At 44.9% G+C, this 24778-nt stretch overlaps 1 protein-coding gene across 1 annotated transcript in view; it reads left to right on the top strand.

Moving 5' to 3' along the window:
* ANO7 (anoctamin 7) overlaps positions 1-24778 on the top strand; it is a 58113-nt gene that overhangs the window by 25934 nt on the left and 7401 nt on the right. Inside the window, exons 9-21 of the mRNA XM_015416053.1 lie at positions 2116-2206; positions 4559-4655; positions 6776-6919; positions 6999-7136; positions 9779-9877; positions 9966-10068; positions 12358-12469; positions 15176-15230; positions 15814-15911; positions 18181-18329; positions 20379-20584; positions 21653-21810; positions 22464-22554. Of these exons, the coding sequence (XP_015271539.1) occupies positions 2116-2206; positions 4559-4655; positions 6776-6919; positions 6999-7136; positions 9779-9877; positions 9966-10068; positions 12358-12469; positions 15176-15230; positions 15814-15911; positions 18181-18329; positions 20379-20584; positions 21653-21810; positions 22464-22554 (1541 nt within the window). The remainder of the gene's footprint in view (positions 1-2115; positions 2207-4558; positions 4656-6775; positions 6920-6998; positions 7137-9778; positions 9878-9965; positions 10069-12357; positions 12470-15175; positions 15231-15813; positions 15912-18180; positions 18330-20378; positions 20585-21652; positions 21811-22463; positions 22555-24778) is intronic.

The raw sequence follows: 24778 nt of genomic DNA, 5'->3' as shown, positions 1-24778 counted from the left end.
TGAGAGAAGTAGGGGGAGTGGGGAGGAAGCAAAGGTGGGAATGGGATAGCTGCTCCCACAAGTTTCTTGCGGGTCCCCGCTTGTAGCTAACTATTAGTGTAGATTTCCCAAGCAGAGATCCAGATCATCAAGCAGAGATGGGATCCCAGATGTTTGGGCAGCCAATAATCCCAAAGGAAATCATCATAAATAATAAAGGGGACAGTTTAGAAACAGTCAGAAGTGTCTTTTCCAGCATTCAAGGTATGGTCTCAAACAGAAAAGCAAGGAAAGCATGCCACATGGCTTTCTATGCTTAGGAATGAGATCAGCAGAAGTACACACTTTGGATCAGATTCAGGCTCCTGTTACAAGGATAGAAACTCAACAAAAGGTTCCCCCCTTCCCCTGCTTGAGAAAGAGGAGGAAAGTCCAGCTAAGCTCAGAGGTTGTACTCCTGATAGGTGGAAGGTGAGAAGGAAGGAGTTCCCATGGCCTGAAAGTTGCCATATTATGAATTTTGATACGAACAAGTGAGGGACCCACAAGGGGTATCTCATTTTCCCCTCGCCCACTATTTCCTCTTTGCCTTCCAGGACAGCCCCTATAGCCTCTCTCCTTTTTCTGCTTCCTTTGATACTTCCCACTCTATTTGCCCTCCTGTCATCAGCTTTCCCTCCTTCCCTCCCCATAGCACCTTCTCCCAGGGAAAGGTCTGGCCAAGTTGTGGAGTGCCATCTAAGCCTGGCTCAGTTTCGCTGCGAGGAACCTTCAAGGACTTGGGGGTACTTAACTTTTCCTGCCTCCCGCTCTCCTTCACACCCACCCACCACCAGTGTTCCCTCTAAGCTGAGTTAGTGTGAGCTAACTCACAGTTTTTTAGCCTCCGGCTCACACATTTTTGTCTCGGCTCAGGAAGGGATGGCTCCAGAGCAAACTAATTTATGCAGTAGCCAAATCGCTCGCTCACAACTTTAATGCCCGTAGCTCACAAAGCAGAATTTTTGCTCACAAGACTCCACAGCTTAGAGGGAGCATTGCCCACCACCCTATCTTTTATCTGATCCCCACCTTCAGCTATATTTATTATTTGCTTTCCCTTTCACCCCAACTTTTCTCCACAATGGGGTCCCAGAGTCCTCCCTCAAACTCCAAAGCAGCCCTGGAAAGGGCCCCTCCTTGTCCCCCTGCCTTTTCCTGACAGAAACCAAGGCTAGAATACTGTTGTGGTTGCCTAGCAATGGCCACTGAGGGCATCTGTGTCGTAAAGCTACTGGCACTCCTTTTATCATGGGGTTTTTTAACCCCCCCAAGTTTTTTGTTTTTGTGGATTTCAGATTTTTATGCAAACTTTAGGCCTTTTCTTGGGTTCATAGAAAGATGTCTCGTCATTCCATGGCCCCAATCTCTGGGTTTAAGTATCCTCACATGGGGCCATGTTAAGAATTAGATATATTGATGAGGAAAGGAAGGGAAGTTTGGAGTGAGGAGGTTGCATGTTAGAGGCAGTTTTGGCTACTTTGTGAAAACATTGCGAGTCAGAAGTAGTTCTCATCTATAAGTATTGGGTCATGAAGGGAGAAAAAACCTGGCCAAAAATGCTAATATGCGGCTTGGGTCTTTGTTAGTAAGAATGCTAATGCAATAATGACATATTGTGTCAGAAGGCACCTTTATCAGGAAAAGTCCTGGTTAATGATCTGAAAGCCCCAGTAAGTCTGGATCTCTCTGAGGCATTGTTTTTTCACTGACTAGGATGAGATCAGGGTGATGTGGTGTCCAATCCTGCCACTTTCCTATCTATGTTAAATTTTTGTTGTGGAGATGGCCTGAAACTACATTTCTGGCAGGGAAAAGCTGATCCCAGAGCTAAGGTGGAGAAGGAAAGAGAGGCCAACAACCATGGGGGCTTCATAGCGACATCGTACAGCTCAAGCACATTTCCCACCATCACCATGCATCTAACAGTTATGTAATTACCTGGTGGAAGTAATTTGTCAAGTATGACTGCCAGATTTAAAGTCCTCCACTATTCCTGAAGCTGAGGATCCCCTTCAAATCGTGTGTTCTGGAATGGCATTGTGGAGTTGGGTTGCTTCTGCTGTTTCAGTGCTGCCTTTGCCTCTGCTGTTTTAGGTTTCTACACTGGATGGCTCTTTCCAGCAGCTATAGTGGGGACACTGGTCTTCATAATTGGCGTCTTTATGATGTTTGACGACATACCTGCGTAAGTATAGACTTTCCCCCCACCCTGTCTCAAGAGAGCTACAGGAACTCCATAGAGCTTTGTAGTTCCTGGCTTTCACATGGATATTGCAACAGCCAATGCTCCCTCTAAGCTGTGGAGCCTTGTGAGCAAAAATTCTACTTTGTGAGCTACTGGCATTTAAATTGTGAGTGAGCGATTTGGCTACTGCATAAATTAGTTTGCTCTGGAGCCATCTTTCCTGAGCTAAGACAAAAATGTGTGAGCCGGAGGCTAAAGAACGGTGAGCTAGCTCACACTAACTCAGCTTATAGGGAACACTGGCAACAGCTGCTCTTGAGCAGAGTGTGATGCTTCAAGATGTCCCATCAACCGTAATGAATTCCTGACTCATCAGATTGCTGCTGCTTGGAGTCCCAAAAGTGTTTTGAAACTTCATTCCTAAAATACAGATAGAACATGAAAGGTGACTCTGTTTGTTTATTTATTTAATTCAATTTATACCCCGCCCTCCCCGCAATGCGGGCTCAGGGCGGCTTACAAGTGGCAAACGCCAATATAAAACAACTTTAAAAACATTTATAAATCCTACAGTACAAAAGCATTCATAACAATCAAAGACTGGGGTGCTCTAGATGTTCAACATAATATCAGATGGCATTTTTTATAACTGTTCAGGCTCATCTGCTCCAGGGACTGATGTTCACCTCATCCAGGGCCAGGTAGAGATGGGATAGCGGTGATGTTAGTTGCGGCTCCTACTCATACGCCTGGTGGAAGAGCTCCGTCTTACAGGCCCTGCGGAACTGCATAAGGTCCCGCAGGGCCCGGGTCTCCTCCGGGAGCTCATTCCACCAGGTAGGAGCCGCCACCGAGAAAGCCCTGGCCCTGGTAGCGGCCAGCCTGGCCTCTTTGGGACCTGGCATTGCCAGGAGGTGTTGGGTCCCAGACCGAAGTGCTCGAGGGGGAACATATGAGGAAAGGCGGTCCCTTAGGTAAGCTGGACCCAGACCATGTAGGGCTTTAAAGGTAAGAACATAAGAACATAAGAGACGCCAATGTTGGATCAGGCCAAAGGCCCATCCAGTCCAACACTTTGTGTCACACAGTGGCCAGAAATACCAGTGCCATCAGGAAATCCAGCAGTGGGGCCAGGACATTAGAAGCCCTCCCACTGTTGACCCCCCCCCAAGCACCAAGAAGACAGAGCATCACTTGCCCCAGAGCCCCTAGCTATACCTTGTGGCTAATAGCCACTGATGGACCTCTGCTCCATATGCTTATCTAATTCCCTTTTGAAGCCGTCCATGCTTGTAGCACCCACCACTTCCTGTGGCAGTGAATTCCATGTGTTAATCACTCTTTGAGTGAAGAAGTACTTCCTTTTATCCGTTCTAACCCGACCGCTCTGCAGTTTCATGGAGTGCCCACGAGTTCTTTACTGCACTGAACCAGCACTTTGAAACGAATCCGGTACGCTATTGGCAGCCAGTGCGGCGCTTTCAGCACAGGCTGGATGTGGTCCCTTCTAGGAAGACCCGTCAACAGCCTGGCCGCAGCATTCTGCACTAGCTGCAGCTTCCGGATTTGCGACAAAGGCAGCCTCATGTAGAGAGTGTTGCAGTAGTCTAGCCTCGAGGTGACCGTCGCATGGATCACTGTGGCCAAGTCACCGCGGTCAAGGAAGGGGACCAACTGCCGCACCAGCCGCAGATGGTAAAAGGCTGACTTGGCAGTGGCTGCCACCTGGGCCTCCATAGATAACAAAGAGTCCAGGAGCACTCCCAAACTCCTAACCTCCAACATTGGCACCAAAGGCACCCCATCAAAGGCCTGTTGCTCAGCAGGTGCCTGTTCAATCAGTTGTGTGCATGGAGTACCCAGTGCAGTAAAGAGCTAAGCTAGATGTGACACTGGAAGATTTGTAAATAGATTGGCTGTGTGGAAATATCCGTGGGTGTGGAGGCATTTGCCCTGTCCCCCTCTGCTGTTTACTGTACTTCAGTCAACCTTTCTAGCTATTATTTGCCCCATGGGGGAACATACTGGCACCATAGTTATAGGTGTATGTTTCTTGTGGAGCAAATAGCAGCTCTGAGGGAGAGAGCATGAATGAGGTTGAGGAAACGATGGGCCAGAAAAGGCTTCTTCCTTCTGTGGCCCTAATATAGATTCCACCCCTTCCCCATGCCGGTGCTTTTTCCACTTTAAAAATATTGTGAGAGATGATCTATTTATGAATCTCCCAAGATCACATCTACTTTGACCAGGGAAATTAAGTTTCTGAAGAGATTGAAGGAGTCTATGGCATGTTAATCAAATAGGTTATTTTCTTCTCCCCACTTTTTCCCCTTCTCTTTGTATGAACTATAGAGATGAAATCTGTAACAGTGGTGGTAAATACCAGATGTGCCCACTCTGCAAATCCTGTCCATACTGGAACATCTCCACAATTTGCCCAATGTTTAAGGTACTGTTCATTTGTTGTCGCACAGTCGAGTCCGACTCTTCGTGACCCCATGGACCACATCACGCCAGGCCCTCCTGTCTTCTGTCATGCTCCGGAGTTTGCTCAATTTCATGTTCGTTGCATCGATGACACTGTCTAACCATCTCATCCTTTGCCGTCCCCGTCTTTGACCTTCAATCTTTCCCAGCATCAGGGTCTTCTCCAGGGAGTGCTCCCTTCTCAATTGGTGGCCAAAGTATTTGAGCTTCAACTTCAGGATCTGGCCTTCCAGGGAACAGTCAGGGTTGATTTCTTTTAGGATTGACTGATTTGATCTCCTTGCAGTCCAGGGGACTCTCAAGAGTCTTCTCCAGCACCATGATGGCCATACAATCACATTTACATTACAGCCTTCATGTGGTTTCTCCTCATGTGAATGGAGGTGCTAACTGGATGGACATTTGCAGTCTTTTATCCACTATTTTTCCATAGAATAGAATACATTTGGGAAAGTCTTTTAAAACTCTAGCTTTTCCTTCCTGTACTGAAGTGAAGTTTCGCTATGGCCTCACTGTTTTCAAGGGGAAACTAACAAGATGGTCAATTTTACCTCCTTTCCCTATTTTGCAGAGGTGTCTTCCCATTCTCACACTCTCTCTGAAGGAGCAGCAGCAGTGAGGGGAGGGGAAGAGATGGAAGGGGCAGTAAGGAAGGGAAACATTTTCCCACCCCAGGAACCAGATTCTAGGCTTCCTAGCATCAGCCACTAGTGCCTTTCTCCTGCCTACCAACGTTCACTCCCTTGCTGGCACTCCAATCACCAGGCAGATTCCCTTCCCCTGCCTCCTTCCCAGTTCTAGTTGAGTAGTTACACAAAACTCTGTTCTCACCCTCAGCAGCTTGCAGCCGCAGAAGGGGGGAAAGGTTGAGCAGTTGCCTAGAAGAATGAATGACTCATTATTAAAGCCCAGGATCGGTCTGTCCTGGGTGGGGGGATGGTGTGCTGTTCCTTTCTTTTAGTTGCATGGGTGCAAATATTGCAAATTAGCAAGTGTTGATATCACGAAGAGGAAACAAGATCAGGCAATGACTCATCACTTTATTTAATGGTGAATTGTAGTATTGATTAAGCTAATGATGGGGCTGAGAGGCAAGCAGGAGGCTTGCTACCCACTATCCCCCTCCCACCCCACTACATAGAATAGAATCTACTTGGGAAAGTCTTTTTAAATATTTCCGTATCTTCTGTACACAGCACACTATGAGTCAGTATCCAGGGCAAGCAACTAGGGGAATGTTTTCTTCAGCACTAGCAGGAAGGCATGTGGTGATATTTAAAACTAGAAAAGCATTTGCTTGTGAAGAGTAACAAATCTGTGTTCTATGAAGCAAAGGAAGGTACCTGCATTGTGATTGTATGGTTTTTAATCTTTAGGGGGAGGTTTCTGTATCTACTAGAGGTTTTATTTATTTATTTGTTATTTTGATTTATACCCCGCAAGCAGGCTCAGGGCGGTTTTGAACCCATACTGTTCTTGAGGGTATTCTAGGTCCAGCCCATGTGCAGAGCTTGGGTTGCATTATCTTGCTGTAGAGTTTGCATTTCCTTGACGCAAAAGATTATCTGCTTCAACATTAGTTGTTTTTTAAAGGTGTGTTTTGTGACTCATGGTCCAAAATCTATCATGTATGTAAACATAGCTTTAATAATCTCCATGTACAAGTTCTACTAAGACCACAAGAAACATGAGATATATTACCTAATTACCTTATCTTGGCTGTTTGAAGATTGCTAAGCAATGTTACACAGAAAGGACAATTACATAATGAGTATTTGTATATTACTTAGATATCTTCTGTAATTTGGTTTTTAATCCATTGTACAACAAACCCTGTTTATAACTCTCAGCACCAAACAGCATGTTACAGCAGCAGATCCATGTTTTCCGAGGGCTCAGCAGCCTTCTGATCCATCTACTCAGCTGATACTTCCCCCATTCCACACTTTTATTTGTAAATGGGACAGACCCAGATTTACAGGTGTAGGTCTACTGCCATGATATATACTTTGGCTCACTGCCCCATTGTCCCTGCCCAAATGTATTTTGACACACTCTTCAATTCTTTTCTGGCTTTTTCAGGCAGGTCGCCTCTTTGACCATGGTGGAACAGTCTTCTTCAGTATCTTCATGTCTCTGTGGGCGGTCACATTCCTTGAGTACTGGAAGCGAATGAATGCCACCCTGACATACCGCTGGGATTGTTCAGATTTTGAAGATATTGAGGTACTGGCCTTGGGGAAGTGTTAATGCAGCTAAAGCCCCACATTAACATGGAGTAAACTTCAGATTGTCTTTGTTGTAGGAACGACCACGGCCCCAGTTCACTGCCATGGCTCCCATGACAACTAAAAATCCAATTACTGGAGAGGAAGAACCATATTTCCCCAGGCAGAATCGCTTCAACAGAATCATTGCAGGATCGATGGTCATCATCATGATGGTGAGGGAGCTCCTGTTTGGGGGGGGGGGTTTCAAACAGAGCTGAGTCACAACTAAAGCCCTTTTAGGTGCTCTTATTTCTTTGATAATCAGCCTTCTTTCAGACAAGAAGTAGAACATTTAATTTCAGGGCAGGCTGGGGGGTTAAAATAGCCCAAGAGCAACCCAGGGTGAGTGCACGCAGTGCAAGCAGAACTACTGGGGCCTGGCTCTGCTTGCTCCTGGTTGCCGGTAGCCCTCCAGGGAAAGTTCTACCATCAGGGACATCCCAGCAACTTAAACTGCCTGTCTGCCCCAGTTTACCTTTTCTAAGGGCCGGACTACATGTTTAGGCGTTTAAAAAGTTGGCTACGGTTTTTCCAGCCCTTAGAACCTTGCAGCAGAGATGAGGGAAACCATTCTCTGAAAGCCACAGTACACTTTTGCCATGGAGTTTAATTTAAAACTTAACAGCTGAGCAATTCCACTGGTTGCCCCTGAACTGTTATGGTCATAAGTGGCAATTGAGGCAGGATGAGTAGAGTCCATGCAGCTCTTTGGGGGGGGGGGAGAGAATCTTGAGAGCGAGTTTGGTGTAGTGGTTAAGTGTGCAGACTCTGATCTGGAACTGGGTTTGATTCCTCACTCCTCCACTTGCACCTGCTGGATGCCCTTGGGGAAGCCATTGTTCTGTCAGAGCTGTCCTTGAAAAGAGCAGTTTCTGTCAGAGCTCTCTCAGCCCCACCTACCTCACAGGGTGTCTGTTGTGGGGAAGGGAAGGGAAAGGAGTTTGTAAACCGCTGTGAGACTTCGAGTGAAGGGTGGGGTATAAATCCAATCTCCTCCTCCTCTTCTTTTTGCTGGTTCTCGTAGAAAGCCATACTGGAGCACTGGGAGGATTTGAAGAAGATAAAATATGTCACCTCTTCCTACTTCTTTGACCTTTGACTTACCAATACAATTTCTCTTATCCTGGTGAAAAATAGAACTTGGGAAGAGGAGAGTGGCGACCCAGAAAGCAAAGTCATAATTTCCTTGTCTGCTAAGACAAATTGTTCACTCTCCAATGAGCACCTCAGCTACAAGTGGGAGAGTTCCCTTGGAACAACCAGCATAGCCACAGCTAGATACATGATTTGGTGTGGGGCTGACTTCTCCTGTTGAATCAAGAGAAAAACCTTGGAGAGCCTCAGTAAATGGAATTTGCATTCTTTTGGTTTTAAATGGTTATGATCTTTGTTGTCTAGATTTTTTCCCCTCCATCAAGATCTGATTACCTATGGACCCATGGTGCTAATATTATATGGCTGTGGCATCAGTGGAATGCCTGATCTGTGATCTCATGATGAATGCAGACAGAGTTTTTGCTTTCATACAGTGACTTGCAAATAACCCAGCAGCTGGATTTATTCCATAATGGATTTAATTACTTCTATATTTTGAGTAAACATGTAAAGGAGCTTTCTCTGCCCTGATCTGGATAGCCCAGACTAGCCTGATCCGATCAGATCTTGGAAGCTAAGCAGGGTCGGCCTTGGCTGGTATTTGGAAGGGCGACCTCCAAGGAATACCAGGGTCATGACAAAGAGGCAGGCAGTGGCAAACCACCTCTGAAACGTCTCTTGCCTTAAAAACAAGTCTAGCTCACCACCTAGTGGTACATAACACTAAAGAGCTAGAGCCGCTGGCCTCCAGACAATCTTAGGATTTCCTGGCTATTCTACACATAATGCCATATGATAACAACAACAACAATAATAGGAGCTTTCCCTAAAACATGGTAATACGAATCCATCATAAATCAGATTGGTCAGCGTTGGTGCTTAAGAGTGCCAGAGCAGGACGGGTGAAGCTCAGGCTGACCTCTCTACTCAGCCCATATGGCTGGTGGGGTGACTGTGAGCCAGTCGCACACACTCAGCCTAACCTACCAACACATGGTTGTCGTAAGGATAAAATGAAGGAGAGAAGAATGATGTGGGTTGCCTTGAGCTCTATGGAGGAAGGGCAGAGTAAAAATGAGACAGAATGCCTTATGGTGGCAGCTTCTCAGTTGTGTGGATTTCTTGAGTCAGGAAGAGCTCAGTGGGGCTGATTTGTGGTGCGGTGCCATAGTTGGTATAGTTTAGTCACTATGATGCTGACCGGAGAAGTTCCGGGCTCCAAACTCACCTCAGCCACAAACTCTTCGGACTTAGGCAAAACTGTGTCTCTGTCTCAGTTCTGCATCTGTAGTATGGAAATAATGTCTTCCTAACTGAGGAGCAAACAAGATGTTAAATACAAACATATGCAACATTCTCTAGTGGCCACCTTTCAACAAGCAAAAAAACCCACAGAAGCTTCCAGAGGGGCAATCTCGCCGCTTCTCCAGTCCTGAATTCAAGATTCTCCCCCCATCCCCCCCAGCTCTGGGTCTCTGCACACATTTTTAGTCCAAATTGCTGTTCCTTACTGAACTACTTCTTGGATCCCAGCTGCCCCACTGGAAGCAACTTTTTCTTTAGGGGTTCTGTCACATGTAACATCTACTTTGACTTTTATAGCATTGTTCTAAAATTTAGTGAGGTAGTGAATGTGTAGCTCTTTGAACACTCTAAAGCACTGTATGAAGTTCTGAGGGTTTGTTTTCTTGCTAGTAATTCCGACCAATCATGCCTGCAGATTGCTGTGGTGGTGATGTTCCTGATTTCCATCATCCTGTACCGGGCTATCATTGCTGTGGTCGTGTCCAGGTCTGGAAACTTCCTCGTCGTGGCTTCAGTAAGACATCTCTGTGTGACTGTTTTCCATTCTCTTTTTTGTCACTTAATTTGGACTCTACAATCCCGTCTCCTGTTACTTTCTTCAGGCCTCTCGTATTGCCAGCATTACAGGCTCAGTGGTGAACCTAATCTTCATCCTCATCCTTTCCAGAATTTACCTTGCCCTGGCACACTTTCTCACCAAGTGGGGTAAGTGGACTGGGTTAAGGAGCTGCATCTCTCCCCACCCCCTCCTGCTCAAGATCCAGCTTCTTGAAACCAGAATATGTTACCTTTTGTAATCCCCCCCCTGCTCAATCCATTCTGAGAACAGCTGCTAAAGACAGTAAAGATGATGGGATGAAGGGAGACCGACATTTGAAACCTGGTAGAAGCAGTTTGAGCACATATCTTCTGCTTGCAAATGAATTTTCAGTTTCCATCTACTTTGGGATGTATAATCAATGCCTCTGGTGAGCTGTTGTCATACCTCTGGCTCTGCAGACAATAGTCTCCCGAAGCAGCTCCCATAAATAAAGAGCGACAAGCCTCTGCCCTCAGGCTCACAAACTAAAAATATAAGACACACAAGGGGAGGTGGGGAGGCGACAGAAGAGGGAGATTTGACAGCATCAGAGTGAAGGTATCCAGGTGGGGCCAGTCTGATCGTCCCTCGCTGGTGTTCTTGCCTGTATGCAGATGGAGCAGCGACCCTGCAGCCTTCTGGCTGATGACAGAGGCTGGAGTGTTTTTCTCCTCTCCTCTGTAGTTTCGGAGCCTGTGGCAGTTATGGCTGCCTTCTTTTGGGGAATGAGGAGCAAGCTTTCTTCAGGTGCTCATTCTCTGATGGGTGGCTGGAGCCAGAGGAGTCTTCCCCTTGCTGTGGTATTCCAGGGAGTGAGAGAGGATGGGGTCTTTCTCTGACTGATGACAGGGGCTGAATTGTCTTTCCTGCACTTCTGGAGTGAGTTCTTGCTTGTTTTAAAACATCACTTGCATTATTGTACCTGTAATTGTCTAAATGTATAATTTATTAATTTTTTTAAAAAGCAACAACAACAAAATCCTTGTTTGTTTTTGAGCATAAAAACAGCTCCGGGGAGGGCAAGGCACTAGAAACTCTGAGAGATGTTTGTATCAGCATGCTGAGCACCCTTTCCAGATCAAAGGGGACCATATTTTTGTGTATGTACACAAGCTGACTGTTTTCACACTAAGGTCCCATATGCTCATCAGCTGAGGTCTTCTTCAGAGGCCATGAACATAAGAGCATAAGAGAAGCCAATGTTGGATCAGGCCAATGGCCCATCCAGTCCAACACTCTGTCACACAGTGGCCAAAAATACCAGGTGCCATCAGGAGGTCCAGCAGTGGGGCCAGAACACTAGGAGCCCTCACACTATTGACCCCCCCCCCCCAAGCACCAAAAATACAGAGCATCACTTGCCTCGGAGTCCCTATCTATACCTTGTGGTATGCATTCCAAAATTTGTATAATTTCAGGTGTTTGATACCGGAATTGTTCAGAATTTCCTTCGGGGGAGGGTTGCCCCCCCCCCCCCCCCCCCCCGTGCTGCTTGAATGCCTTGTCAACAAATACCACAAGACTATCTGGTTCTGCCATTTCTTTTACATAACCCCATCTGTGATTCCATAATTAAGATATAAATGTTTTATTGCTTTCAATATGGGTGGATATAGTCTTCCTTCCTCCATAATGATCCAAAATAGCATACTTCAGTAGTAATCAAGGTCCCCTGAACAGCAGCCAGAAGAATAACCAACCTTGTATCCAAGATTGCCTGTATGCTTTTATATATTTTATTTCAAATGGAGGCACCTATATCATTGGCGGGAATAAGAGAAACTAATGAGGGTTTTGAGCTCCACTGCATAACTAGACATCATGTGCCCATACTAGTATACTCTTCTTAGGGCCAAGCTAGACGTGATGGCATCGTTGTGTCCACTGCTCTTCTCCTCATGCCTTTTTGATATAAAGTTACAGGGAGAACATAATATAAAAGTGATGAAACTGCCACTGAGAGAAAGATGTAACCCAATGACTATATTGATAATATTTCGACAAGCTGTTACATCCCGCAAAGCAACAGCTGAGGAAGCATTTCTACACGTTTGGGTTCCCAGCTGCAGTGGATTTGAGTGGTCATCAGTTTAACTAGCAATGCAAGGAGGACACATGATTTCCCTGAACTCTGAAGATCCTGCATTGGTGTGGGTGAAATGTTTTGCACAAAATCTGTAAGATTTTGCCATGATATCAATCTGTTTTTGCCCGCTTCAACCACACCGTTTAATTGCACATGAAGGTTCTTGTTGCCTGCGACTGATTTTTTACCATGAAGATGATTTGAGAATGGGGAAAGTGAAAGTTTGAGCCATTCAGAACCAGGCAGAAAACTAAGGATGCAGTTGCCATGATATACCAGTGGGAACAGAAGCACTACTCTCATAGCACCCCTTTGTTTCCTTCCACAGAAATGCATCGCACTCAGACCATGTATGAAGATGCTTTTACCTTTAAGGTGTTTGTGTTTGAATTTGTCAATTTCTACTCTTCTCCCATCTACATTGCATTCTTCAAGGGCAGGTAAGTTGTTTGGGCATCTCAAAAGGGAGGCAGTTTTTCTCTGTGGTGCAAGAAGGAGCTTGAAAGGTTGTTTTGTACCACTGACACTTGGTCCAAGCACATCTCAATGTTTTCAGGTAATGCTTGGTGCTATAATTCCCAATGGCGTGATGACATCCTGTCAACATGTAACAACTGAAAGTGCCACACGGCTGAACGGGGAGGAGAGTTCCACCCTTTCAAGTGGCAGGGTTGGCTGGCCCATGCTATGGGCACACAGACCTTTAATCATTATCATGAACCTATGAGGTGATCATTCTGTAGGTATAGAATGGTTTGAGCAGTTGTTAAGCCCTCATGCCAAGGGGAAGGCCTTTAGTGGTTTCTGTGCAGGTTGGCATTCAGTGGAAACAGGAGTCTGGTAGCTTGTTTCACCAAAGAGTTTTAGTCAGGATTGCAAACTGAGCAGCTGTTCTACCAGCAATTAGTTGATATTGGAGAAGATAGGAATATGTGGAGTCCTGTTGCCATCTGCTGGCCAGAAATAATATAAATGAGTGAAGGACAGTAGTACAAACCAAACAGGAGATATTTGGATTTGGAGACTGTGTATGCTAAATACTTAGTAGTACTAGACAACATAAAGCCTGTATCTTAGTCACTGCAGGGTGCCAGTGGCCATCTGTTTGGCATAGCTGGTGGGCTTCAGTCTCCAACCAGAATTGGTGCAGGTACAGTTCAAAGTGCTGGTTCTTATATTGATGGCCATAAAGGGCTTGAGGCCAGGCTATTAGCTTGAGGACTGTTTCATGGATATTTAGGTTGCTGAATGTGTGTGTGCTGTATTTGTGCTTCTGACTTGTTTGGATATTGCTCATTCTTATGCTGCTGTTTTTATATTTGGCTAAATTTTGATGGGCTAAAATGTGTAAATAAATAAGTATTGGGTGCTATATTGAGGTCTAACAAAATGTTACAGACCAGTACATATGACAGACTCCTGGAGGTGCTGGGCAGGGAGGGAGGGCAAAAAAAGCTGCTTTAGGAGAGGTGTGATTCATAGAAGATAAGTCCCGGGGAAGGGAAGGGAAGGGAAGGGAGGCTACTTAACTTCTCTTCCTGCTGCTGATTTGCTCTGAATTTTGTCTCTGAGCCACTCCCTTCTAAGGGTAAGCAAATATTTTGGAACCCCACAGGGTTAGTAGAGGTTACCTGTATCAGAAAAGAAGTAGGTAGACAAAGCTTAAGCATTTCCCAAGTCTGTTGAGATTTTTTATTAAAATTGATGTGTAACATGTAGTTAGGCTTAGAGTGTGATGATGAATTCTGCACTGAGACTTGTATCAGGTTCCAATTGGTGTACTCCTTTGTGGGTGACTTATACAGAAACAACCTATGGGCATTGTATGTTGACTTACAATGAAATGCGGGTGTCAAGACTGTTAGAAACAATGTCTTGAGCCTGGTCAAGAGGGAGAAGAAATGCAGTCTTTCCCTTATGAATCAGAAAGATGAGTCAAAAACCTGTAAGTGAAGTTTTAGACCATGTTGGTCCAGGTGCAATATTGACAAACCCAGTTCAAGAAGCTGAATTAAAATCAGGAGTGACGATCCATAATGCTAACATCCTTGATGTTTTTTACTGGCTTCCTTTTTTTAACATGCCAGTGCTGCAACCACAAGGGCTGTGGGAATCTTACATTTGAAGAAAAGAAACATCATGTGTTTTGGGATTTGTTCCACAAATAAAATGGCACAAAGACAGGTTCCCAATTACCGCACTGGACTCTAATTCTTTCACCAGTGGAACTTTGGGAATGGGTTGTGTCGGGTTTGGTGACGCTTCTTATAAAAGAGTTAGGAGGGAAAATGGCTACAACATATGTAAAGGGCCTAAAAAGAGTCTGACCCATAGTGCTGATCCTACAAGATGCTGGATTTACCATTGGGGTTAGATGGTATTTTTAAAGTGCAGTCAGGCTATTTTTAGGCTTCTTTTGTAGTTTTATCTTTAGAATGCAGTTTTCATGTTGCAGACTGCCTTGCTAGTGTATGCTGTAGACTGCACTGGGTTGGAAAAGGATAAATATATCCGCTTCTACTGAGTGTTCTGTAAGAAGGAACTTTTACAGATATCCTTTGATCTGATTTCAGGACAGCTGTCTGCCTTTAACTGAAAAGAGAGATTTGCCGTTTGGATCTTGGTTGATTGTTATGCAGTTGCTGAGATTGAGCCCTATTTATTACTACAAGAAGGAATTATCTTTTTAAGCAGCAAGTTGGGCTCAAAATCTTTACCATGCAGTTTTCCAGCCCCCGTTACACTCAGTGCAATTACGCAAATATAAGATAATGCTGAGAAATAAAGTATGAAAATGTAGGAGTAATGATACAGCACTTGCTGGAGACTGAAGAGGGGGGAAAGAGTGTCAGCAGGATGGAACCGATAAATCCTAGGCAATAGCACAGTTGCTGTCTGCAAGAGGGTATGGCGTGTAATTTTTTGTAGCCTACTATCACTGGAGTAGAAAACTAGATCCTCATCTCATTACCAAGACACAAAAAAAAGTTGCATCAAATAGGAGTTATAGTCATTGGGTGATTCTGTCTTATGGCAAGGACATTATACTAAATGACATTACGGTAAATGACACTTGCGTTTCGCAGTATGCATGGTGGAGGGCGTATAAGCTAGAGGCCTGAATGGCTTGTCTTCTTCACTTCCAGGTTTGTAGGCTATCCAGGACACTACAACAAATTGCTTGGCATCCGTAATGAGGATGTAAGTATCTCACAAGAGACAAGGACATGGTATGTGGATCTAGCAGCCCCTAAGAAACTCTCTTGTCGAGAAAATTGGGTTTACCTCATAAGCCATTCCAAAGACAGATGAAGAGGGAAGCTTTGTTAATGTCAAGCCCAGTGAGAGTGGGATATCTCATCAACATATCTTCCAGCCATTCCATGTTTCTAGCCAGATTTACCCTGCCTGGTCCAGTGTGTTCTCCTATGATGGAAATTTCTAAGACTGGTTTAGTTTGTCACGAGGCACAGGTACACTGTGAGTAGTGTACTGAAGGAATAGGGAACTAAGAACTCTCAAACAGCAGGTAAGGTGGTCTGTCAGGACTGTACTACATTCACAGGAATAAATATTACAGGAATCCACACATGTATTAATCCTTACCTGTGCCTAGGAAACCAGATGTCACAAAGAAGGGTTCCAGCCTAGCGTTCTCCCTGAAAGCTACAGCCATAGGAATCCAGCCATTCTTTTGTGTATTTAAAGGGGCATTCTGTCATGTGAGCCTTCGTTTGGTATAGTCAAGCACCTCTTGTTCTAAAGCTTCTTCTTATTTGTCCAGTGTGGACCAGGTGGCTGCCTCATTGAACTTGCCCAGGAGCTGCTGGTCATCATGGTAGGAAAGCAAATAATTAACAATGTACAGGAGATCCTCATCCCGTGAGTACAGTCTTGCAACTTTGTATTTTGCTAGAGTCATGTAAACCTGGGATGTGCATTCAGAAGTTAACTGTAGTGTATTTTAAGGTTGATTTCCAAAGGGGGGGGGGTTGTTTATACAAGGGTGTGTGGCTGTCCTTGGTCATGTGGACCAGTCCACTAATGGGAGCAGCATATATAGTTCTTCCTTACATTCTGTCTTCACAACAATCTTGTGAGTTAGATTAGACTAAAACGGAGTGATTGTTCCAAGATCACCCATGGCTCAGCAGGGGCTTCCCAGTCCTGGGTTGACACTCTAACTTAGCATTACACTGGGGAAAGTGCCACTGCAACCACAGTAACTGCATTCAGCCATATACGTAATTTCTTGGTTCATACGTTACTGAGTAAGTGCTTACATGCCTGGGGGTAACTGGGAGTGCTGATGTCCCTCTTTTGTTACAGACCCCCACTTTCCCCTCTAAGCCAGAGGTGTTGAACTCATTTGTTACGAGAGCCAGATCTGACATAAATGTCATTTTGTTGGGCCAGGCCATGTGTGCCATAAAATGTAATCAAAACAAAAGAAGGAGCAAAAACCCAAGCCAACTCAAAAACGGAATTGGATACCTAAAAGGTTGATGTTACAAACATATATAAAAAAGATTAAACAAAATATATCTTCAATATTGCAGTATACCAAATAGCTCATTAAAAACAAAATAGCCCCTTAGGCCATACAGGCCACATACTGTGTAGTACGCACAACATACAATGCAGAATACTCTTAGTAGCGCTGATTGGGCTCGGGGAGGCGGGGCCAAAGAGATTCTGCTTGCTGCACATGAACAGCAGCAAGCCACCTTTCCAGCAGCCCAGGTAGCAGACACAGAACCCAATGCGCTCTGGCCAGAGGAGGCAGTGGCAGCAGGCAGGATGTCCTAGCCCAGCATCTCGGCCAAGGGCAGGAGGCAGGCCCCAAGGCAGCTGGTTGCTCGGGGCCAAACCAGCCCTCCTTGCCCCTTATACTCGCGAACTTTGGGTTGGGTAGTCCCTGGAGATCAGGGGGAAGACCCAGGGGAGGGCCCGCATTTGGGGAAGGGAGGGACCTCAGCAGCAGGTATAATACCCTAATATAGAATCACAGAGTTGGAAGGGACCACCAGGGTCATCTAGTCTAACCCCCTGCACAATGCAGGAGCTTCACAACTACCTCCACACCCCAGTGATCCCTGCTCCATGCCCAGAAGATGGCAAAACAAAAACAAAGCCCTCCAGGATCCCTGGCCAAACTGGCTTGGAGAAAATTGCTTCCTTCTGGTCCTCATTCAGACTAGTTCCTCCCAATTGCTCGCAGGCTGGACAAGAGCCCTGGACAGGTCAGTTCCAGCCTGCGGCTGTATGTTTGGCATGTCAACTCTGAGCTGCTTCTGTGGCTCTGCTAACCCTAGGAGCAAAATTAAAATTGGTGGGGAGTGAGTTCAGTGGGCTGCAATGGGCAGGAGAAGCAGCAAAGTTCCTCTCTGTGAAGTCTGCAGATGGTTAGACACATGCACACTCTGCCCCTAATATGGACTTGATATTTCCACCTCTAAGGGGGGGTCTAATAATGTGTAATTGATTAGATTCTGTGCACTCTTTGGCATGCAGCCTTCGTATTCATACATAGTCCCGTCCCCCCCACCCCAGGATAGCTATAGCTTGCTTGTTTGTCCTCTCCCACCAGGTTTCTGAAAATGTCTACTATATCTAATGGAACTCCAGCTTCCCCACCTTAGCTTCGAAGCCTGACTCCCTTCAAGGGCCTAACTCCAACCTAAATTCAAGAGCTGAGCTCCCTAAGGGAACTTTAGTTTAGGAGGGCCCCCCCCCCCCGCCTTTGCAGATTGGCTTCCCAAGGACTAGCTCACTTGCATTGTCCTTTTAGTGACTAGGTCTGTGCAGGAGCTTGCCACATCACGCTGAGTGGTGTGCCAGCTCTTTACGTGAGTTCCTGTCTATGGGCAGCTGGTGAACCTTTAGGCATGGAGGCTAAATAGCAAGATGCCTCACAGAGGAGAGCTTGGTCTGGCTAAACCCACTATCTGGGAAGCAGCTTTCTCACAGATTTGTACAAAACTTTACAATGCAATTGCACAAGATGTTGGAGATCTGGGGCCAGAAAACTTTTTGGCTTGTGATGGATGAAACAAAGTGGACATAAATTGGGCATTCCTTGTATAGTCTATTAATCGAGAAAGGAAGAAGCCTTGATCTTCTGGTAACGGTGTCCCTCTGCTCTCTCTAGGAAGGTGAAAACTTGGTGGCATAGGCGGAATCTTCTCTCAAAAAACAGGTGGAGTAAGGAGGATCCGGAAGGTCTCATGAATCCCCTCTGGGAGAAAGATTACGAACTGCTGCCCTATGATGGGTTGTTTGCTGAATACCTGGAAATGGGTATGAGTCATCTAGAGGCGCAAAAGGCAGATAATAAAAATAATTATAGACCATTCACTGGTAACATCTAATTGGTGCATTCCAGCTGTCTAAAAAGCCAGGGAATTTTAAAATGTTTCAATATTATGTTAGGGCTGATTTGAAAAGTTGCAGGCCCTGTGTGAATGCTACCTGAAAGCTTTTGGCTATGACATAATGCTACCCAGTGGGCATCATGTTTAAAAGTCCCTTATCTTAATTGCATGCGACATCTCCATATTAATGTCAGTGGTTGCAAACAAGGTAGGGCATTGGCATAGGAGGTATAAGGCAGTACTTACTCTCTGAAAACAGTTCCAAGGTGTGTATATAAATTCTACTGATTTGCAATGCTCTTCAGACCAAAACCAGAATGGTTCTGGAATTTTGCACTAAAACCCACACAGCTGAAATGTATTAGTTCACTTCACTCGTTTTTGAAGTTCTTTTGTAAAATGGACAAAACTGCACCACAGGTAGATTAGTGACTTCTGCAGGTCCAATTTGGAAGACAGATAGATACCTCTTACCTCTGGTATGGCATAACATGACCCAGTGCAAACACTGTTCCTGACAACAGTAAGCCCTGCATAAGTCACTTGAGCATAAGTATCCATCCATTGTGGATTTAAACTGCTGCAGGCACCAAGTGATTATAGAAGGACAGAGTGAATGTCTTGCCATTCCTTCCACTGAAGACACATACAAAAGATAGAAATTCAGCTTGCAATTTGTCTCCAAATCTGTTACAGGATGTAGTCAGTTTACACTTCCATAATTTAAAATAGCTAGAAACATGGTTGCTTTAATTTAAGAAGAAATCGAAGGTTTCTGATTTTTTTTAAAAAATTATCAGTTCTTGTTTGGAGGGGTGTTACACATTGCTTTTCACTTTGCAGTCAAAGCCATTGTTATTTTTAAAATGACCACTGTAGTGTTATGATGATGAATAAATAAATCAGTAGTTTGTATTTGACCTCTCAGCTAAGGGCAGAGCCTTCCTCCAGTGCCTATCCTATCCAGGGAGGGCTCCACACTTAGCTGAGCGGAGTGATAAAATACAACCCAGCATCTTTACCTGCAAAGTGAAAAGCAATAGTTAATTGCCATTCTCGCCACCACACCTATCCCAAACAAGAACTGATAATTAAGAATTGATTTATGAACATCATGGCCATCCTCTTGGAGAAAAAAAAGAAATGAATTAGGCTGTAACCCAAAGAATCAAAAGGAAAATTGCAGAGAGAAGTGAAACCTTTGCTGACCTGGTCCTAAAATATGAAGTAAGATGTTGCCTGTGGGATGGACATAGCTTTATTTCTAGGGGCTATATTAATTGGTGTGTGGAAACGTAGTTTCAATTCCACTTCCAGCTGATTGTGGAAGAGCGATTCTTCAGCAGCACAAAATCCTCAGGTGGATAACTCTTAAGAAAAACCGGCTTCGGCCGGAATAGAAATCCAATAAATCAAATCAGAGATCCATTCACAGATCTCCAGCTGTTGTACCTAGCTTTTTAGTTTGTGTTAGATATAAGGCAATCAGCTTTATCCAGGTCAAAATAAAAGTGTGATTATGGAGCATTTCCTGTCTTAGTTGTAAAAGTCTAAGGCAGTGGTGGCGAACCTATGGCACGGGTGCCAGAGGCGGCACTCAGAGCCCTCTCTGCGGGCACATGTGCCATCGCCCCAGCCAGGCCCAGACCATCATTAAAGTGTTGAATTCTCTGCCAAATAATTTTATGTAAATGAAAGCATTTGGGATTGCTTTCCTTACTTTGTTTGGATCATCTTAAGTTAATATATGAGTTGTTTTTTCTAAAGTAAAACCTCAGTATTCTGGTTAAATTGCCGTGTTGGCACTTTGCAATAAATAAGTGGATTTTGGGTCACAGTTTGGGCACTCGGTCTCTAAAAGGTTCGCCATCACTGGTCTAAGGTGAAACCACCCTTATTTTCTGTTGCAGGGCATGTGTCTGCCCTCGCCTTCCTCCCCTGCCATGGGAGCTAATGTTTCTTCTTTCTCCCTTAGTGCTGCAGTTTGGTTTCATCACCATCTTTGTGGCTGCCTGCCCATTGGCACCTCTCTTTGCCTTGCTCAACAACTGGGTGGAAATACGCCTGGATGCCCAGAAGTTTGTTTGTGAATATCGGCGGCCAGTTGTGGAGCGGGCCCAAGGCATTGGCATCTGGTTCAATATCCTGGAGGTCATCACACACCTGGCAGTTATCAGCAATGTGAGCAGCACTGAGATAAAAGGGAAGCCTGCAGAGCACAAGAAATGCAGTTTTGTTGGGAGATCTTTACTAGGAACAACAGCCTTGTGTTTGCCTTGTGAATGCTTGTGACTTGACTGTATGTTTGCTGCTTCCTTTCACTGGAGCAAATGAGGATTTAATGATGGATCCCAATGGCAGACCTCTTTCTGTTGTTTGGGAAAGCATGGCTCTTTGCTGAGGGGCAGTGCATTCAAGAGCAAGGTCGTACATTAAATGCATGCGAGAACAGTCATACAAGCTGCCTACTTGCAGGAAGAAGAGTTGAAGCCCACTCCTTCCCCCCCGTCACGTCATAGCTGACTTATGGCATTGGTAACACCGCAGGGTTTTCAAGGCAAGAGACATTCAGAGGTAGTTTGCCACTGCCTGCCTCCACATAGCAACCCTGGAATTACTTGATGGTCTGACTAGGACAGACCCTGCTTAGCTTCTGAAATCTGAGGAGATCAGGCTAACCAGGTCAGGGCTCCTTCCGTACAGGGTCTTAATTAGTAGTTATAAAGTGAAGCCAGTTCTGGTCTTCTTCCCTCAGTTGTGCAGAAAGGAATGAGCTTAAGGGTCAAAGTACACATTAACAATTGTCTTTGTGTCAGCTATGGGAATTTGCTGTTTTGGGAGTTCCCTTATGGGAATGCAGCTCTGAGACGCAAGGACCTGATTCAGATCAGGACCACAATGCATGTTGAGAGGGTGCTTTGGCCCACTCCATGCCATTTTTCTAAATTGAAATGGGCCCAGGAGAGCTGCTTTTTGTCCCACTGGGGGCTTCACATGGAGCTCATCTCAATGGCTTCTTTTAAATTCTGAGCCAAAGTAAACAGGTTGCAAAGGTCATCAGGGCCAGGATGCAGATTTAGTTTCAATTTAGCATTAGAATTATTGCTGGATCTTGAAAGCCTTGGTAATGCTTTCACTGAAGTTTGCAGAAGTATAATTAACGCTTGCACCGAGAGTTGGAACAAGGCAGTAAGTCTTGTGTGCACATCTCTAAACAACTGGAGTGGGAAGTAGTGCTGGGAGAATGAGATGCTGTTTTGCTCCTCCTATCTGATTGCTTTCTCATGTGACTTCCTCCCTCGACTGTATTACCAGTACACTCGTGCCAGCAATTTACAGGGTTATGTTGATTTCACCTTGGCCTATGCCCCCAAATCCTTTGTCTTGGAGAACAATGCTACCTGCAGGTAGGATCTCCTGCTTTTCTGTGTTACATCTGTTGGCTAAGGATAGCTTCCACTGCTTTAAAAATTGTTATAGATATAATAGGGTCTCAAGAATGGCTTATAAGTAAATAATTATCCTGTTTGGAATACAAAATAAATTATTTTGTAAGATCAGGTATTATGAGAAAGTGGGTAGTTGATCTTTTTAAGGGAGGGTCTTGGCCTGTAACACGTGGAATGGCACGTTTCAACTTTTTTGTGTGTACATTTATCTTAATAGACAAGTACATATGGTGTGGTGGCTAATCTTCATATGCAAAGTGCTTAACATACTGTTTACATTCACCAAGGAGTTCAAACTGAATACAGTAAGACGTGCAACCCTATGCAAGCTTACTTGGAAATAGATTACACTGTATTCAGTGATGCTTACTTCCAGCAAAGTGTGCATAGCATAACCAGAACTCTGAGTAGTTCAACTAAGTACACTGGAGCCATTATGTCAGTCTGGCAGTCAGAGCTTAGTTCCATTATTATTATTATTTTTTGCTGATATGCTTGTTAGTACTGGTTTATAAGGAATGCATTAAGAGAACCAATAAAAATTGTTGGACGTGTTGATTGTTGTGGCTACTTTATCATAACTTGGTATTTACATATGTTTATCTTCACAGATACCGAGCATACAGAGAACCCAGTGGCAGATATTCACTAGTTTACTGGAATCTACTGGCCATCCGCCTTGGCTTCATAATTGCATTTGAGGTATGTTTCTTTCCATGGAAGCCTATTCCTATCTGTCCAGCCATTGCAAAGCTTCCCATGTTGGAAACTGAGGGTTGTATAGTATGTTCAGGGGCAAGCATTTTGAGCATAAATAGGAGCTTTTAAGGACCTCAAAGCAATTCTTGAAAGATATGCTTTCCTGAAAGTTGATCTTTGAGACTGTGAACAGGTCTCGGGCACTCTGAGATGATCAGCTGCAGCTTTAGTGTCATTTTTTTGTTTGAAAATTGTCCTCCTCCTCCTTAGTAATACTGTGAGATCTGGCAGTGTGGGGAAGGGAAACAGATGTGTGTCCTTACCCTGAATTAACTTTGCTGCACAGTGGTACCATCACTAAGATAAAAAGATATTTTTACAGAACAATCCGATTTGAGTATGTGACATTACAGAAGAACAGCCATCACCCCAAAAAATGCCGAAGCAGAGGGTTGATAAAAAAACTCATCCTGATTTGTCACCCTCAGAGTATCAGAAACTTGGGACAGGGGGAGAATTATGAAGGAAGGACCGGAATTTTTTGAAGAATACACAGAGTAGGGTTTGGGAGAGTTTTTGCCCCATGATGCAATAAAGAAGGGAAATTTGCAGAATATCTGCCTCCTTAGGTGAACTGTACTCTTATTGCTGGAGAAATATTGAAAGCCTGTTCAATAAAAACATCGCTAGGGATATCATACAATGCTGCTGTACTATTCATTTTAAAGCGTTGACCAAACTGCTGCTTATTCTCCAGTATTTTAAAATAATTTTTAAAATAAGTTGCTGAGCTAGTATATATTTATCTGGCTGAATTGTCTACTTGAGAGTGAAGAAAAAGGTGTGTGGGGTTTTTTTTTCAACCCAACAAAATGGAACCAAGAACCATGAGGGTAAGTTAGAAAACAAATAGGGGGCCTATGGTTAAAACTTAAGTATAGAATAATAATAAGTAAAAATACATATATTTATTGCCAAGACATTTAAAAACGTACAAGGCCCAAATCAAGCCTCATAACATAGTGACACATGCACAAGTGGAAACATTTATGACCTAGCATGTTTTGGCCCAGTAGGGCTTCCTCAGAGGTAAAACACTAAAAGGTACATATATGCAGTAAAGTTGATATAGGATCAAAAAAGGAATTTTCCAACGTGAAATCAAATGACACAAGAAAAATATCATTGTGAGGCCTCTTTGAGATTAGCCTTGAGTCAGTTACAGATGCATTTCATGTGTATGCCTTCCAGTTTTGGTCCAGAAAGTACAAGTTTCTCCCTCTGAGGCGGAGGACATCTCCATTGGGTTATTCCCATCATTCCTTCAGGGAGGCAGGAAACACTTTTTTCTCCTTCCTTTTGGCGCCTTGGGAATAGCCCCGCCTCTCAGTTCTATTCCTGCCTCTGAGGGAGTAGCAGTGAGAGTCAAGGCTTTGCCTCATTTCCAAGCTATTTTTCTGGTTTATCTTTACTTTCTAGTCTAAATTCTTCTCCTTCTAGTTACTTTCTATCACCCTATTACTCACCTTGCCTTTCTTCCCGGCGTGAGTCAAGATATCCCAAGAAGTTGGCATTGCAAGAAGCGCCTCAGCGCTTTTTTCCGCTGACAAAATGAGTGCGGCCGAAGAGCATGCTGACGACTTCTCCTCCGGTGAGGAGAGGGAGGGAGCCGCGGCGTCGGCGGACTGTGGGGCCAACTCGCCCTACGGGCTTGATCGTGCCCTCCCAGCGGTCCTAGCAGAAACGGCGGCAGCGACGCAGCGCACACTGAAGCGGCTCCGATCGCTCGAAGACCAGGAAACCGCCAAAAGCGGGAGAGCGAAGAGGCCCGTCGGCCATTTTGAATCCGCACCGCGAGATTCCGAAGATGGGCCCGAAGGTCTGCTGGGTGTCACAGCGTCAAACGGAAGCAGTAAGACCCCCGATCCGCGCTCCCACGGCCCTGAGTTGGTCCCTGGGGGGGGGCATCCCGATCCGCATGGGCCTATGATTCATCCAGCGGATATGCTGCAAATGTTCAGACAGGTCATGCAGAGAGGCATTTCTAATATTTGTGCCACTGTAGTTAGGGCTAATCAGGAGGGCGGCCCCCCCTTTCAGCCCCAATGCCCGAATCCCTGGCCCACTAAGGCAGCGCAGAAAATGTCTGCGGGTACATTTCAAACCAGAGAGGGTGATCCATGGGGGGACAGGGATGACACCTCTTCGGTTTCTATGGCTGTGGAGA

Source organism: Gekko japonicus, unplaced genomic scaffold, assembly GCF_001447785.1.
Source record: "Gekko japonicus isolate JY-2015 unplaced genomic scaffold, Gekko_japonicus_V1.1 scaffold300, whole genome shotgun sequence".
In the NCBI taxonomy this organism is placed as follows: domain Eukaryota; kingdom Metazoa; phylum Chordata; class Lepidosauria; order Squamata; family Gekkonidae; genus Gekko; species Gekko japonicus.
The sequence above is the reverse complement of the archived record's forward strand: the minus strand, read 5'-3'. Positions and strand labels throughout refer to the sequence as shown.